This window comes from Lepidochelys kempii, chromosome 1 (genome assembly GCF_965140265.1).
Source record: "Lepidochelys kempii isolate rLepKem1 chromosome 1, rLepKem1.hap2, whole genome shotgun sequence".
Classification (NCBI taxonomy): domain Eukaryota; kingdom Metazoa; phylum Chordata; order Testudines; family Cheloniidae; genus Lepidochelys; species Lepidochelys kempii.
In genome coordinates this window covers 79861411-79874981 of record NC_133256.1, presented here as the reverse complement: position 1 = coordinate 79874981, position 13571 = coordinate 79861411, and the positions used below count along the sequence as shown (strand labels likewise).

Below are 13571 nucleotides of genomic sequence, written 5' to 3'. Positions count from 1 at the left end.
AAGATATTAGACTTGGATAAACCTTACTGAATTATTATATATTTGTTACACCTGGTTACCCTGAACTTTCTTCAGTAAAGCATTGACAAGAGACTTCAGCCCAGCCTCATAGTGTGCCAGGTGTCAGCTAAAAGTAGTGTCCTATTCACAGGATCCTCTTGTTCCTTGACAGAACACTGTCAGGAATACATATTTCTTAGAACAGCCAGACTAGCTAAAGCTGCAGTTGACCAATCTTTCCTAAATGGGACCTACCATTGGTGTTAAAAGTCCTAACTACGCAATCTTTTGAGCCACTGATATCGGTATCTCTATTCTACCGATCCATCGAAACCTGCTTTCTGGTCAGCATCACATCTACTACATGTTTCTGAATTGGCAGCTTTGTCCATGCATGTGTTTCATTATGGCAAGGTGGTGCTAAGAGTCCCAACGCTGTTGCTGCCTAAGATGAATTCATCTTTCGATGCTTGCTAGGAGAGAGTCTTTTCTTCATTCTATCCAAAGCCGTATCACCTGACAGGAAAGCTGTGGAACAGTTTAGATGTTTGAAGAGCTCTAAAGATACCTGTCAAGTGTACTTAATAGACAAAAAGATCAGGCTCCTTCTTTCCCTCCTTTTATCTGAAGTACCAAGGGCTTAAGCTATTCAAGCTATCATTACTAGATGGGTCAAGTTATGCAATGTAAAAGCATATAAGGCATCAGGCATGTGTGTTCCAGATTGCATCTGGGCACACTCCACAATGATCTATGGTGACTTTTCAAGCAGAAAGAGCTTGTGCTTCCACTCCTAAGATCTGCAGGACAGCAATGTGTGCATTGGTTAATACCTTTTTTTAGATACTATAAAGTGGATTTTGTGTCCTCTACAGAGGTCTCCTTTGGCAGGAAAGTGCTGCAGGGGATGGCCCAGTAATAGCTCTGGCATTTTAGACAATTAACTCTGGGAGGTCTTCCTTATCTCTTCTGTTTTTCTTATCCCTCTCTACTTATGTTCACTGCTCGCTGCTTCCCATGCATATCAGAATTGTGGGAGATGCTCAGCCTCAGAATGCCAAATTTCTTACCGGATAATTTCCTGTCTGCTAGGAGTATCTCCCAGAATTCTGCATTCCCTTGATGGCTTCCTGGTGAAGGGGACATAATTTAATTTTGTTAGTAATGCCTGTAGGACATAGTCTATTTTTTATAGGTTGGCACTGAAATTATCCTTACTAGTCATACTCTGCCAGTTTTTACACAGCTTTGGAATGAATTATCTGGCAGAAGGCTGGAGAGGGGGGCATGGCTAGTGTGGGCTCTGCTACAGCTTTGAACTGCCCTCACAAACTATAGATAGGAAGGGAATAGCTCATACGTGTCAGAATTGTGGGAGAAGCTGCTATCAAAAAGGAAATTATCAGGTAAGAAATGTACCATTCTTATAGAAAACCTTTTGCCTGAAGCAAGCAGGTAGGTAACTGCCTGTGAGAATGACGGCAGCTTCAGCAAAAACAACTGGATGTGAACTTCAAAACCAGAAGTCATAATTAACTGTCTTGACTTAGAGAGTCCCAAATTTAAATAAGTACTTCCATAATAATGTAATTAAAACATCTAGATGTTCACCTGTCATCTGTACTGATGCTCCCACCTGTCCTAAGTTGGTACTACTGATTAGGTTAGAAAGACAACAAATAGGTATGACTGCTTGCAGTCTAGCTCTGCAGTTCCACTTGATTCTGTTGAGAGGCCAAGACTGACTAATCTATAAAAAGAGCAAAACAGTAGCCTAAGAAAAAGGCTCACTCAAAAAGGAGCAAGCAAGCACCTTAACCCTGTCCCCAAATAATTTGAGACCATTTTAAAGGTGATCAAGGCTCTTGGCCTTGAAACTGAGAGAGATGATATGTAGCTACTTGCAGGCTATAGTTTACTCAGAGTTTAAAGAAGAAAATGGGAAACCTACTAAATACTATGGTAGCAAATAAGGGGGAATAACATTTTGAAATGCCTCATTAGATGCAGCAATGAAAGTCCACAAAAAGTATAACATAATCATGCAGGAGAGGAGAATTCTTGTTTAGGAAAACCAGACAAGAAGATAGACGTGACCTTGAGACAGAACTACAGGTTGTCATTGGCATCTCTTCATGTCACCTTAACATGAGCATGATTTGTCAGGGTGGTTGTTACTTGGTTTATGGAGTTCAGGGAAGTTACTTCCCACAAATACAGGTTCCTGTCTCTCAACTAGCTGTAGCATTTATCACAGACAAGTCCATGGACTTGTTCAAATATTCCTTTAGTTCCATAGCTAACAAAGTGATGTGAAGGTACCTATATCTACAAATCTGGATAACTGACACCCTACATAAACTTTTAGCTTCAGCCAAGTTCACAGAAGATAATCAATTTCAGGAGAATCAGCAGCAGTCTAGTCACTCAGAAAGACCAAGGCTGTCAAACTCAGATCCTAAAGCAGAAGATATATTCAGAAAGGCAAAATAAAAATACAAGCCTTATACCTCTCTAATTGCAGACCACAAAATAAATGGCTTGTAAATCTGAGTACAAGTTCTCCTATTTGGTGGCTGCCTCTCACGGTTTTAAGGAGGATGTAATTGGATTATTACATTTCCAAAAGTTGTTTTTGGAGTGTTTCTTGAACCACTAATATCATTCCTTCAGTCCACAACAGCAGGATATCCCCAGAAATGTGAAGACACTCTTCCTCCTAAACATCTTTATTGAAGTTAAGAGCCATCCAGCCTGTTCACTCTTCTTAACTTTCTTTGGAATGTCCTCTTCTCTGTTTGGTCACAAAGAATTAAGCAATTTAATGAGTAATGGATCTTAAGGCACTCAACAAGTAGTTGAACTCTCAGATTACCAGTCAAAGTTCTCCTTTCACTGTTCTGCCTCTGGGAGGGACTTCACCTGTTCAATTGACTTGGAGTAGATGATTGTTCATGTTCCATTCAAATTAGGATACAGAAAATACCTCTGATTCAGTTATAGCCTGAGCCATCACCACTGAAAGGTCCAGCCTTGTGTTGTGTAAACACCTAAGAATATTTACTGATCTACGTGATTGTGTTGAAAACTCCCTTTAGAAGAACCCGGGGATTCACAAAAGTAATAGTTTAGATGATGTAATCGGAATGCATTAGAATGGGTGATCCAGAATGCAAGCTAGTTGCTGCCTGAACCAAAACAGTTTTGTGATCAACATTAAGAAGAGCAGTATAAGCACTCCTTTTAGGAGTGTACAGTGACACAAACATCAATTTTTCTGAATTGAGAGATTTGATAAATTCTCAGATTAACCAAATCAAATTCTACAGAAGCTAATTCCATCCGATCCTGGCTATTAATTTAAAGGAATTGTGATCCCATGAATAGAACTATGTTTCTAGGTAAAGTTTCACCTAAGGATCGTGGTTCATTCTTGATGATTGGGATCCAGTCCTGGATCATCTGAGTTCATGGGTTTTTTTTCTTTACACTGTTGGTCATCAGATCAACTGAATATGAAAGAAATTCCATTCCATTCACTTCTGGTCACTAAAGATGGTGTAGCTAAAGACAGTCCACAAGTCAAGGGGAAAATAGTGTGAACAATATGACCTTCCGCTGGATGATTCACTACTAGAGCTCAGCATGGACCTGTTTGTGTCAGTCCCAAACAGGAAGGCAAATTAATGCTGGTCTGGAAGGAGAGACAGTGGAACTCTGGCAATGGATGATGCAGTGAGGTGTATGTGACCCCAGCTACTTTTGTATGTGTGTTCACATTTGCTCCAAGGAAAATTTTGACTAACAATTGTCTGCTTCTTGTTTCTTCTTGGAGTGATTGCTCATGTGTATTCCAGAATAGGTGTGCGTGCTCGCCACGTGCACCAGTGCCAGAAGTCTTTCCCCTAGCAGTACCCGTAGGTGGGGAGCGCCTGACCCCTGGAGTGGCGACTGCCTGGCACGGTATAAGGGGAGCTACGCACTCCCCCCACCCTCAGTTCCTTCTTGCCGCCAGTGAAGGTGCGTCGGAATTACTCTGCTCCAGCTTTGCTGTAGCTTGTCCCCAGAACTGTTTGTTCGTTCAGTGTGAGTATCTGTAGTTAGTTAGCTGTTTAGTTAGTCAGTGAGCCCGGGACGGGGCATGCCTCGTGCCCCGGGGTTTAAGTCATGCGGCTCTTGCAGGCGTTCTATGCTAAGACGTGACCCGCACATAGACTGTTTGTGCTGTTTGGGAGAAACCCATATCAGCGAAAGGTGCAAGATTTGCAAGTCATTTAAGCCTCGGACCAAAAGAGAAAGGGACATTAGGCTGTGGGCCATCCTGATGTAGTTGATGCTGACCCCGACTCCGGCATGCCACTCCGAACCAGTACCCTGCACCGCGGCGTCGGTACGCAGCGACCCTCCGGTGCCATCAATCAGTCAGCGCCACTCTCCGAATACCGGGCACGCCAAGAGGGCCAGAAAGACTCCCTCTTTGCAGCAGCACTGAGGGAAGTCTGAGACAGAGGCTAGGCCCATATTGGGCAGTCCTCGATCCCCACTGGGCCCCAGGCCTTCGACTCTCATTCAGCAGAGTAGCCCAGCCCCTTCGGAACAGGCCTCTCTGGATGTCCGGATGCCATCCACGCCTGAAGCCCTCCAGGCGGCCCAAGACATTATGTCCATGCCGGTGCCCAGAGTGCCACCGATGTCAACCCCATGCTCCAGAGGCAAGCCACCACTGGGATCTCCACAGTCACCTCCGGCCCGGTACCGGTCTCGGTTGAGGGAACATTCCCAATGCCATTCACCACCCAGCGACCGTTTGGGGCAGAGTCCATGTGGATCGCCCTCGACACCGACAAGACTGTCTGGCTGGGTTCCGTCTGGCCAGGACTCTTGGCACCACTTGTCCACAAGGAGTGAATATCGACAGGAACACGGCAGGCGTCGCCAATGATCCTCGTCTCGGAGGAGGTACTGCAGTTGGTTACGGCACAGTCGACACCTTTCCCGCTCAGACTCCCGCTCCAAGTCTCAGCCAAGACATTGCAGCCCCGGGCATCGATCACCGGTGTCTCACTGTCATGGGTCTGCCCATCGAGGCCGTTCGCGGAGCAGCTGTTACCATCAATACCAATCCTCCACATTGAGATCGCGGTCCTGGGGCCGTCGTAGATCCCAGCACCGCCACTTCTCCCGGTCCAGAAACAGTAGCAGATCTTATGCCAGCTCAGCCTCCATTCGTAGCTGTCATTTGATGGGCCAGCCAACCCAAACAGCCAGCCCCGCCGGTGCCACAGCACGTGCAGTGGCACCAAGTGTCTTTGCCAGCCCAATGGTACCAGTGGGCACCGTGGTCTCCGGCGCAGCCCCCGGTGGGAGCTCGCTCAGTGGCTGGAGCTTCGGAAGCCTCCCTCCCCAGATCCCCAAGAAAGGAGTCGGTGGGACATACGTCCTCGGCACTGTGCCTAGAGTCGGACCAGGTGGTGGATCCTCCAGTGCCAGCTGATACCTAGAGCACCACACCAGCCTTCTCACCCTGCCCAGAGGAGGTGATTGTGGCTCTGCCCCACAGGAGGAGTTCAGGGCCCATCAAGAACTCTTAAAGATGGTGGCAGCAAGCCTCCATCTCAAGGCCCCCAGATTCCCTGTTTAACGTGCTGTCCCTGTCGGCACCGGGTAGGGTGGCCTTGCCTCTCCATGAAGGAGTGGCTAAGGTTTCAAATGCCCTGTGGCAAACATCGGCCTCATTGGCCCCATCTCTAAGAAGGAACGCAAGTACTTTGTACCCACTAAGGAGCGTGAGTACTTGTATACCCACTCAGCGTCCAATTCCCTGGTGGTCGAGTCGGTCAACCACAGGGAACAGCAGGGTCAGCCAGTCCCGACCCCAAAGAACAAAGACGCTCAGAGACTGGACTTTTTCAGAAGGAAAATTTATTAGTCTTCGAGCTTCCAGTTATGAGTGGCAAACCATCAAGCTCTCCTGGGCAGGTACAAATTCAATCTGTGGGGCTCCCTGCCCAAAATAGGAAGGCGTTCAAGGCGCTAGTGGAGGAAGGGGCAGCGGCTGCTAGGGCGCCCCTGCAGACAGTCTTGGATGCTGTGGACACAGCCGCACAATCCATGGCCTCTGTGGTGTCCATGAGACGGGCGTCATGGCTCCTGCTCTCTGGGCTGTCCAGCAAGGTGTGGTCTTCCATACAGGATCTCCCGTTTGACGGGAAAGCTCTGTTTGCGGCGGAAACAGATACAAGGCTGCATGGCATGAAACACTCCCACATGACCCTCCAGACTCTGGGCTTCTATCTCCTGGCTCCTGCAAAACCTAAGTTCAAGCCGCAGCAGACTCCCGCCCAGATCGCCCTCCCAAAGTATGAGGCTGCCCATAAGAAGCAGCGGGACTATTAAAAGACGCCCTCAGCGGCAGTCTCGGCCTGCCCCCCAGCCTGGGTCCTCCAAGGGCAAGCAGGCGGGGAAAAGGCACTTTTGACGGGACACTTGGGGGCATCCCACCAGTCCTCATCAGGGATCTACCCCCAATAAAGCTTCCCTTCTCCAACCGGTTGTGTGCTTTCCTCCCGGAATGGCTGCGGCTAACTTCAGACCAATGGGTCCTCAACACCATCTTCTGGGGTTACACCCTCCAGTTTACTTTCTCGCCGCCCAACCACCCCCCGCCCCTGTCCCTCTTCGGGGACTCCTCACACGAAGCTCTGCTCAAGCAGGAGGTGGGGTGGCTCCTAGGACTAGGAGCGATAGAGGTGGTGCCCGAGGAGTTCATGGGCAAGGGGTATTACTCCCGTTATTTCCTTATCCCAAAGGCCAAGGTGGGGCTCAGGTCCATCCTGGACCTGCGAGGTCTGAACCAGTACATGGTGAAACTCAAGTTCCGCATGGTTTCCCTGGCTTCCATCATCTCCTCCCTGGATCCCGGGGACTGGTACGTTGCTCTCGATCTACAGGACGTGTACTTTCACATCAACGTATTTGAGGGGCACAGGTGCTTCCTCTGTTTCATGGTGGGACAGAATCACTACCAAGTAACGATCCTCCTGTTTGGTCTGTCCACTGCCCCCAGGGTGATTACAAAATGCATGTTGGTGGTAGCGGCCTACCTCAGACGGCAAGTGGTCCAGATATTTCCCTTTCTGGACGATTGGCTTGTCAAGGGCACCTCCCTGTTGCAGGTGAGGGATCATGTGGCTCTCCTCCTGACCACATGCACCACCTTAGGCCTGTTGGTAAACAACATCAGGTCCACGTTAGTCCCAGTCCAACGCATGGAGTTTATCGGGGCGCTCCCGGACATAGCGTTGGCCAGGGCGCCTCTCCCATCAGACAGATTCGAGACCCTGAAAGGTTCCCAGTGACAATAGCCAGGGTTTGCCTGCAGCTCTTGGGTCACGTGTCGGCTTGCACGTACGTGGTCCATCACGCCAGACTCAGGATGTGGCCTCTCCAGCTCTGGTTGGCCTCGAAGTTCTCCCAGGCCCCAGACAGGATGGACAAGATCTCCACGGTGGTGGTCCGCCCCAAACAACATGCTCCAAGGGGTCCCGTTCAGGGACAGGGCCCTGTCGTTGGAGCTGGTGTCCAATGCGTCGGACCTGGGTTGGGGGACCTGTGTGGGGAACTTTCAGAGCCAAAGCCTGTGGTTGGCTCAAGACCTGACGCTAGGTATAAATGTAAAGGAGCTTAGAGCAGTGCGGCTGGCATGTATGGCCTTCTGCTCGCACCTGGAGGGCAAGGTATTCAGGGTCCTCAGGGACAACACTGCCTCATGTTCTATATCAACAGGCAAGGCGAGGCCTTATCCTCTGCCATGAAGCCCTCAGGCTATGGGACTGCTGTATAGCCCACAACATCCACCTGAAGGCCTTCCACCTACCGGCTGCCCAGAATGAGAGGGCGGATCGCTTAAGCAGGGACTTTTGCTTGCAACACGGTGGTCCCTCCACCTGGAAGTGGCCCACAGGCTCTTCCGAAGGTGGGAAACTCCCCAAGTGGACCTATTCGTAACTTGGCAGAACCAGCGATGCCCCCGGTTCTGCTCCAGGGGAGGCTTGGGGAGGGGCGCTATCTCCGATGCCTTTATCCTGTCCTGGTCAGGCTGGCTTCTCTATGCCTTTCCCCCATTCCCTCTAATCAGCAGGGTCCTGGAGAAGATAAAGACGGACAAGGTCTGGGTTCTCCTGACTGCCCCCGCGTGGCCCAGGCAGCATTGGTACGGGACCCTCACGGGCCTGACAGTAGCTCTGCGATGGCCGTTGCTGCTCCGCCCGGACCTGCTCTCTCAGGACCAGGGCCGCCACCTCCATCCCAACCTTGCGGTGTGACTGCTCAGTGGTTAGGTGGAGAGGAAAGGACGTGCTCAGAACAGGTTCAGCACATCCTCCTCGAAAGTAGACAGCCCTCCACTCGCTGTGCTTATTTGGTGAAGTGGTCCCGGGTTTCTAGGTGGGTGGCGGACCAGGGTGTCTCCCCTGTGGCTGCCCCGATCCAGTTTATCCTTGATTATCTCCTCCACCTGGGGGCCCAGGGTCTGGCGCCCCCATCAGTAAAGGTGCGCCTGGCAGCCATATCGGCCCTCCATCCGCCGGTGCAAGGGCACACAATATTTTCCCATGCTATGACTGGCTGGTTCCTTAATGGTTTGGACCATCTTTTTCCGCATTCTAGACCCTCGGTCCTTCAGTGGGACCTAAACCTGGTGTTGGCTCGTCTCACGGGGCCCCCGTTTGAACCACTGGCCACGTGCTCCTGGTCTCACCTCTCGTGGAAGGTGGCCTTCCTGGTTGCAAACACTTCTGCCAGGCGAGTCTCGGAACTCAGGGCTCTGACCTCCGAGCCACCATACACGGTCTTTCATAAGGACAAGGTCCGGCTCCGCCCACACCCCACGTTCCTCCCAAAGCTGGTGTCCGCCTACCACATGGGTCAGGACATTTTTTACCAGTCTTCTGCCCCAAGCCTCACGCGTCCAGTGTGGAGTGCTGTCTTCACATGCTCGATGTGCGGCGGGCTCTGGCTTTCTACCTCGAGTGGACCAAGCCATTCAGAAAGTCCTCGCAGCTGTTCATCACCTCGGCTGAGCGCACGAGGGGCCAGCCGATGTCCACTCAGCGGTTTTCCAATTGGATCACTTTGTGCATCCGTTCCTGTTATGAGCTGGTGGGTGTCCCCCCGCCACCCATTGTGAGGGCACACTCGATTCGGGCGCAGGCCTCATTGGCTGCCTTCGTGGCCCATGTCCCCATTCAGGACATTTGGAGGGCCACCACATGGTCTTCGGTTCACACGTTCATCTCGCACTATGTGATCATTCCCCAAACCAGGGATAACGCCGGGTTTGGCAGGGTTGTCCTCCATCCTGGGAACTTGTGAACTCCTACCTTCCTCCAACAGATATAGCGTGAAATCACCTGTTGTGGAATACACATGAGCAATCGCTCGAAGAAGAAAAGACAGTTACCTCATGTCTATTCCACACGTCTATTCCACACCCCGCCCTCCTTCCCCTCTGTTGGAGTTGTCTGGCAAGAAGGAACTGAGGGTGGGGGGAGCGCGCAGGTCCCCTTATACCGCACCAGGCAGGCGCCACTCCAGGGGTTTCAGGGGGTGCTCCCCCCATACGGGTACTGCTAGGGGAAAGACTTCCGGCACCGGTGCATGTGGCGAGCACACACACCTGTTGTGGAATAGACATGAGCAATACATCTTGACGAACACCAGAAGTAACTGTCTTTTTTTAATGTATCAATAGTATATTTGAGAATACAACTTGGACTCAGTATTGGCCTATGGAATAGGAAATGAATTGCCATAACCCTTCAATCTGTAGTTTGTTACAGTTCCTGCAGGACAATTTATCAGTAGGTTTGAGCCCCTGCTGCATAAAAAAATCCTCTATCCAGGAAAGTGATAGGTGCCCGAGGGCTTGTCTTCACTACCGGGGAGATTGCTGTTGCTGCAATCGAAGATCTGCTAAATCGACGGCAGAGCACTCTCTGGTCGACCCCAGTACTCCATCTCCCCGAGAAGATTAAGGTAAGTCGACCGGAGAGAGTTTCCCGTCGACTCAGCACAGTGAAGACACTGGGGTAAGTTGACCCAAGCTACTTCGAATCCAGCTACGTTATTGACATAGCTGTAGTATAGTGAAACTTAGATCAAATTACCCCGGTAGTGAAGACAAGCTCTGAACAAGTTGTCACTGGGGAAAAAACTTGTTGCCAAAATTATTCTGTTTTCCCACTGTTAGGGCCTTGATATCTGAACTATCTTTATCTAATTTCTTATGTGGCTCCCATTTCTCTATTCTGAGTGCCTCCTACAAGTAAAAATTACAACAATAATTTTATTCCCTTTATCCCTGATGACAAGAACCTGCCTTGAGTTGTGGGGTTTTTGTTTTTTTTCCTAATTTGCCATATATAAATATGAAAATGAGAGAACTGAGAGAAGGATGGGTCACGTCTTCCTCTTCCCTGCAAAAGTTAAGCAATTAGAGAGTTTCCCTTTTTAGGGGAATAGGCCAGAGAGCAAAGTCTTTTTTTTTTTTTTTTTTTTAATTTGGCCATTTGTTCAGATGTCTAAGTATGGATTTAGGATGCTTATTTTAGGCAACCATTTGTGAAATTGTTGTTGGTTTGGTTTTTTTTAAATCCCTCATCTCTAGGTTTTCCTTTATTCAGTAACGTATGGTGAGCACAGGAATACTAACACATTTCCTTAGCAATATCTGCATTTTGAAAACATGCAACAATAATGTTTAAATCCGCTGAGATAAGTGTCTACAACAGAAGAAAAATCTGGAATTGCAGGATCTCAGTAGTACTCTCTTTAAACCATTGCACTCCCCATCCTTCTGCTTTTTTAACTGTTAAGGTAACAACCATAGTGTCCAAGGTGGGATGGAAGGGAAAGTCTAGTGTATAAGACACTGGAATGGGACTCAATAGACCTTAGGTACAATTCCTGGCCATTCACAGGTGTCCTGTGTGATCTTGGGCAAGTAATTTCATCTACTTTATGCCTCAATTTCCCATGTAAAAAATTGTCATAGTACTTCCCTACCTCCTCAGCAGGGCTGTGAGAATAAAATCCATTTATGACTGTAAGACTATGGTGATGAAAGATAGATAGATATATGTAGAAAGATGGCAGAATTGGGGGAATTAGGATGTCTGAGTTTTGACTATCAGTAGTGGACCAATACGGTACATTTCACGGACAGGATGGTTTAGAAGATTTCAGAATACTTCCTGATTAAGGTCACATCTACATTCAACAAGGCCCTGAAGATAGCACTCTTTTGTCCAATGTCATGTAGCTGAAGTAAAAATAATAGCACTGCACAGAAGTGAGAAGGACAGTTAATTAAAACATACATCAACTCTTAAATATGTAAGAAATCCACATTTCTCTTTTGTGCTTTTTCACACAAGGAGAAAGTGGCTAATGACCCTTTTTGCAGGTCACTTTTCATTTGCATATCTAAAGCATACAAGAAGCACTATAAGGACAGTGGTGGGCAACTTGCGGCCTATGGGCCGCACACAGCCTGTCAGGGTAATCTGCTGGCGGCCTGCGAGACAGTTTGTTTACATTGATTGTCCACAGGCATGGCCGCCCACAGCTTCCAGTGGCCGCGGTTCGCCATTCCCAGCCAATGGGAGCTGCGGGCAGCCGTGCCTGTGGACGGTCAATGTAAGCAAACAGTCTCGTGGCCCACCCGTGGATTACCCTGACGGGCCGCAGGTTTCCCACCACTATATTAAGCTCTTGCAGCAGGTATCAAGAAGGTGCACTCCACAAGATTAATGATGATATCCTCTACAGACACAGCACCTGCACTAATTAAAGAAAATAAAAAAGCAAGTATCATACCAAACTGCTACAATTGCCTGGATCAGTATATTGAATGAACGTTATTCATTATTTGATTACGTTGAGTGGATTTAGCTTCTGATACAGGTGTCTACATCTGTGGACATTTTTAATGCATTAGAACTTGAGTCCTTCTTTTTCTGTTCCTCTCTTATCTCACTAGTGATTACATCCTGTGTGTGCAGAATTGTCTGACATGTTTTGGAAAGAGTAGAAAAATGTTTTCCTTCCCTGTAAATTTATTTTCTCTAAAACAGCATGATTGTGAATTCTGGCCACCCTGGAATCAAAGTTTAGAACTGTGTCTGAGAAAGAAGTATGGAATACAGTTACATTGAACACATTTGGATTTAATTTTTACAAAATAATTAATAATTGGCTAGCATTATTATGTTTTTTTAAAACAGTTATTTGTATAAGCTCCTCTGAGGAGCATTTGGTGGATGGGTCCTAACTACTGCCATCTGGAAGTCAGCTCTAACTGCCTCCAAAATCACTGGAAGGTAGACCACCTATCCATGTGCACAGAATTGCCAGACATACTGTTTTGGAGAAAATATATTTAAAGATATAAGAATAATTTTTTCTTTATATAAATTAGTGTCATATTTGTTTGTACACTGAATTATACCATACTGCATGTTTACAGTATTGCATGAAAATAATATTTTATCTGTTCATTAAGAAGTGCTGTGTAACCTTCGAACATTTTCACATGGCTGGGCTGAGCAAAATGAGGAAAGTTTTTTAGGTTCATAACAAGGTTAATATAAAATGCATTGCTAAATGGAATTAGAACCAAATTTAAAATACTGAAAGTATGTAGATTTATCTTTGTTTATATTAACCGTATATGCATTTCTGTTTATTTGTACAACAGCTAATGAATTTGAAGAAGATCTTGAAATTCTTGAAGAGGCTGCGTTGCAGGTATAGCTTTGCTTTTAACATCGTAAGACATTTTGGTGCTAACTTCCATTGTCACTTTCTTTTTGCTGATTGCCAGAGAAGAAACCTGTTTGGAAGATCTTGGCAGTATGAAGGAAGCTAACCCATTATTAGTAAACACAGTAAAACTGCTTTTGAAACCTTCAATGAAAAGGCTCTTAAATCAAGCTACTGGGTCATAGTAGTTCATTATTTACTGGTATAAACATGATTGGGTGGATATTAAGAGCTCTGGATAAGATTTTCAAAAGTGAATAGTGATGTTTGTGTGTCTGAATTGTATGTGCCCAACTTGACATCTCAGAAGGGTCTGATTTTTCAAAAATATATGCTAAGCACTCGGCCTTTGAAAAATATGCTCTTTCAAGTTGTCTCATTAAGCACCCAAAAAGACTAGTCATTTTTGAAAGTGAATTCTTCCAAGACTGATATTTTGGAGAAATTGCCTCTTGGTGGAGGAAGAGTAGGAAGGCATACATCTTGTCATCATAGAATCATAGGACTGGAAGGGACCTCGAGAGGTCATCTAGTCCAGTCCCCTGCACTCATGGCAGGACTAAGTATGATCTAGACCATCCCTGACAGACGTTTGTCTAACCTGCTCTTAAAAATATTGAATGATTGAGATTCTGCAACCTTCCTTGGCAATTTATTCCAGTGCTTAACTGCTGTCAAGGTTCCTTCCCCACTCTGAACTCTAGGGTACAGATGTGGGGACCTGCATGAAAGACCCCCTAAGCTTATTC

At 47.4% G+C, this 13571-nt stretch overlaps 1 protein-coding gene across 14 annotated transcripts in view; it reads left to right on the top strand.

Annotated features, from left to right (window-relative positions):
* Positions 1-13571, top strand: part of MYCBP2 (MYC binding protein 2) — a 414953-nt gene that overhangs the window by 248744 nt on the left and 152638 nt on the right. For all 14 annotated transcript variants that reach the window (XM_073347199.1, XM_073347148.1, XM_073347171.1 and 11 more), the window contains one exon: positions 12758-12807. In XM_073347199.1, the coding sequence (XP_073203300.1) occupies positions 12758-12807 (50 nt within the window). The remainder of the gene's footprint in view (positions 1-12757; positions 12808-13571) is intronic.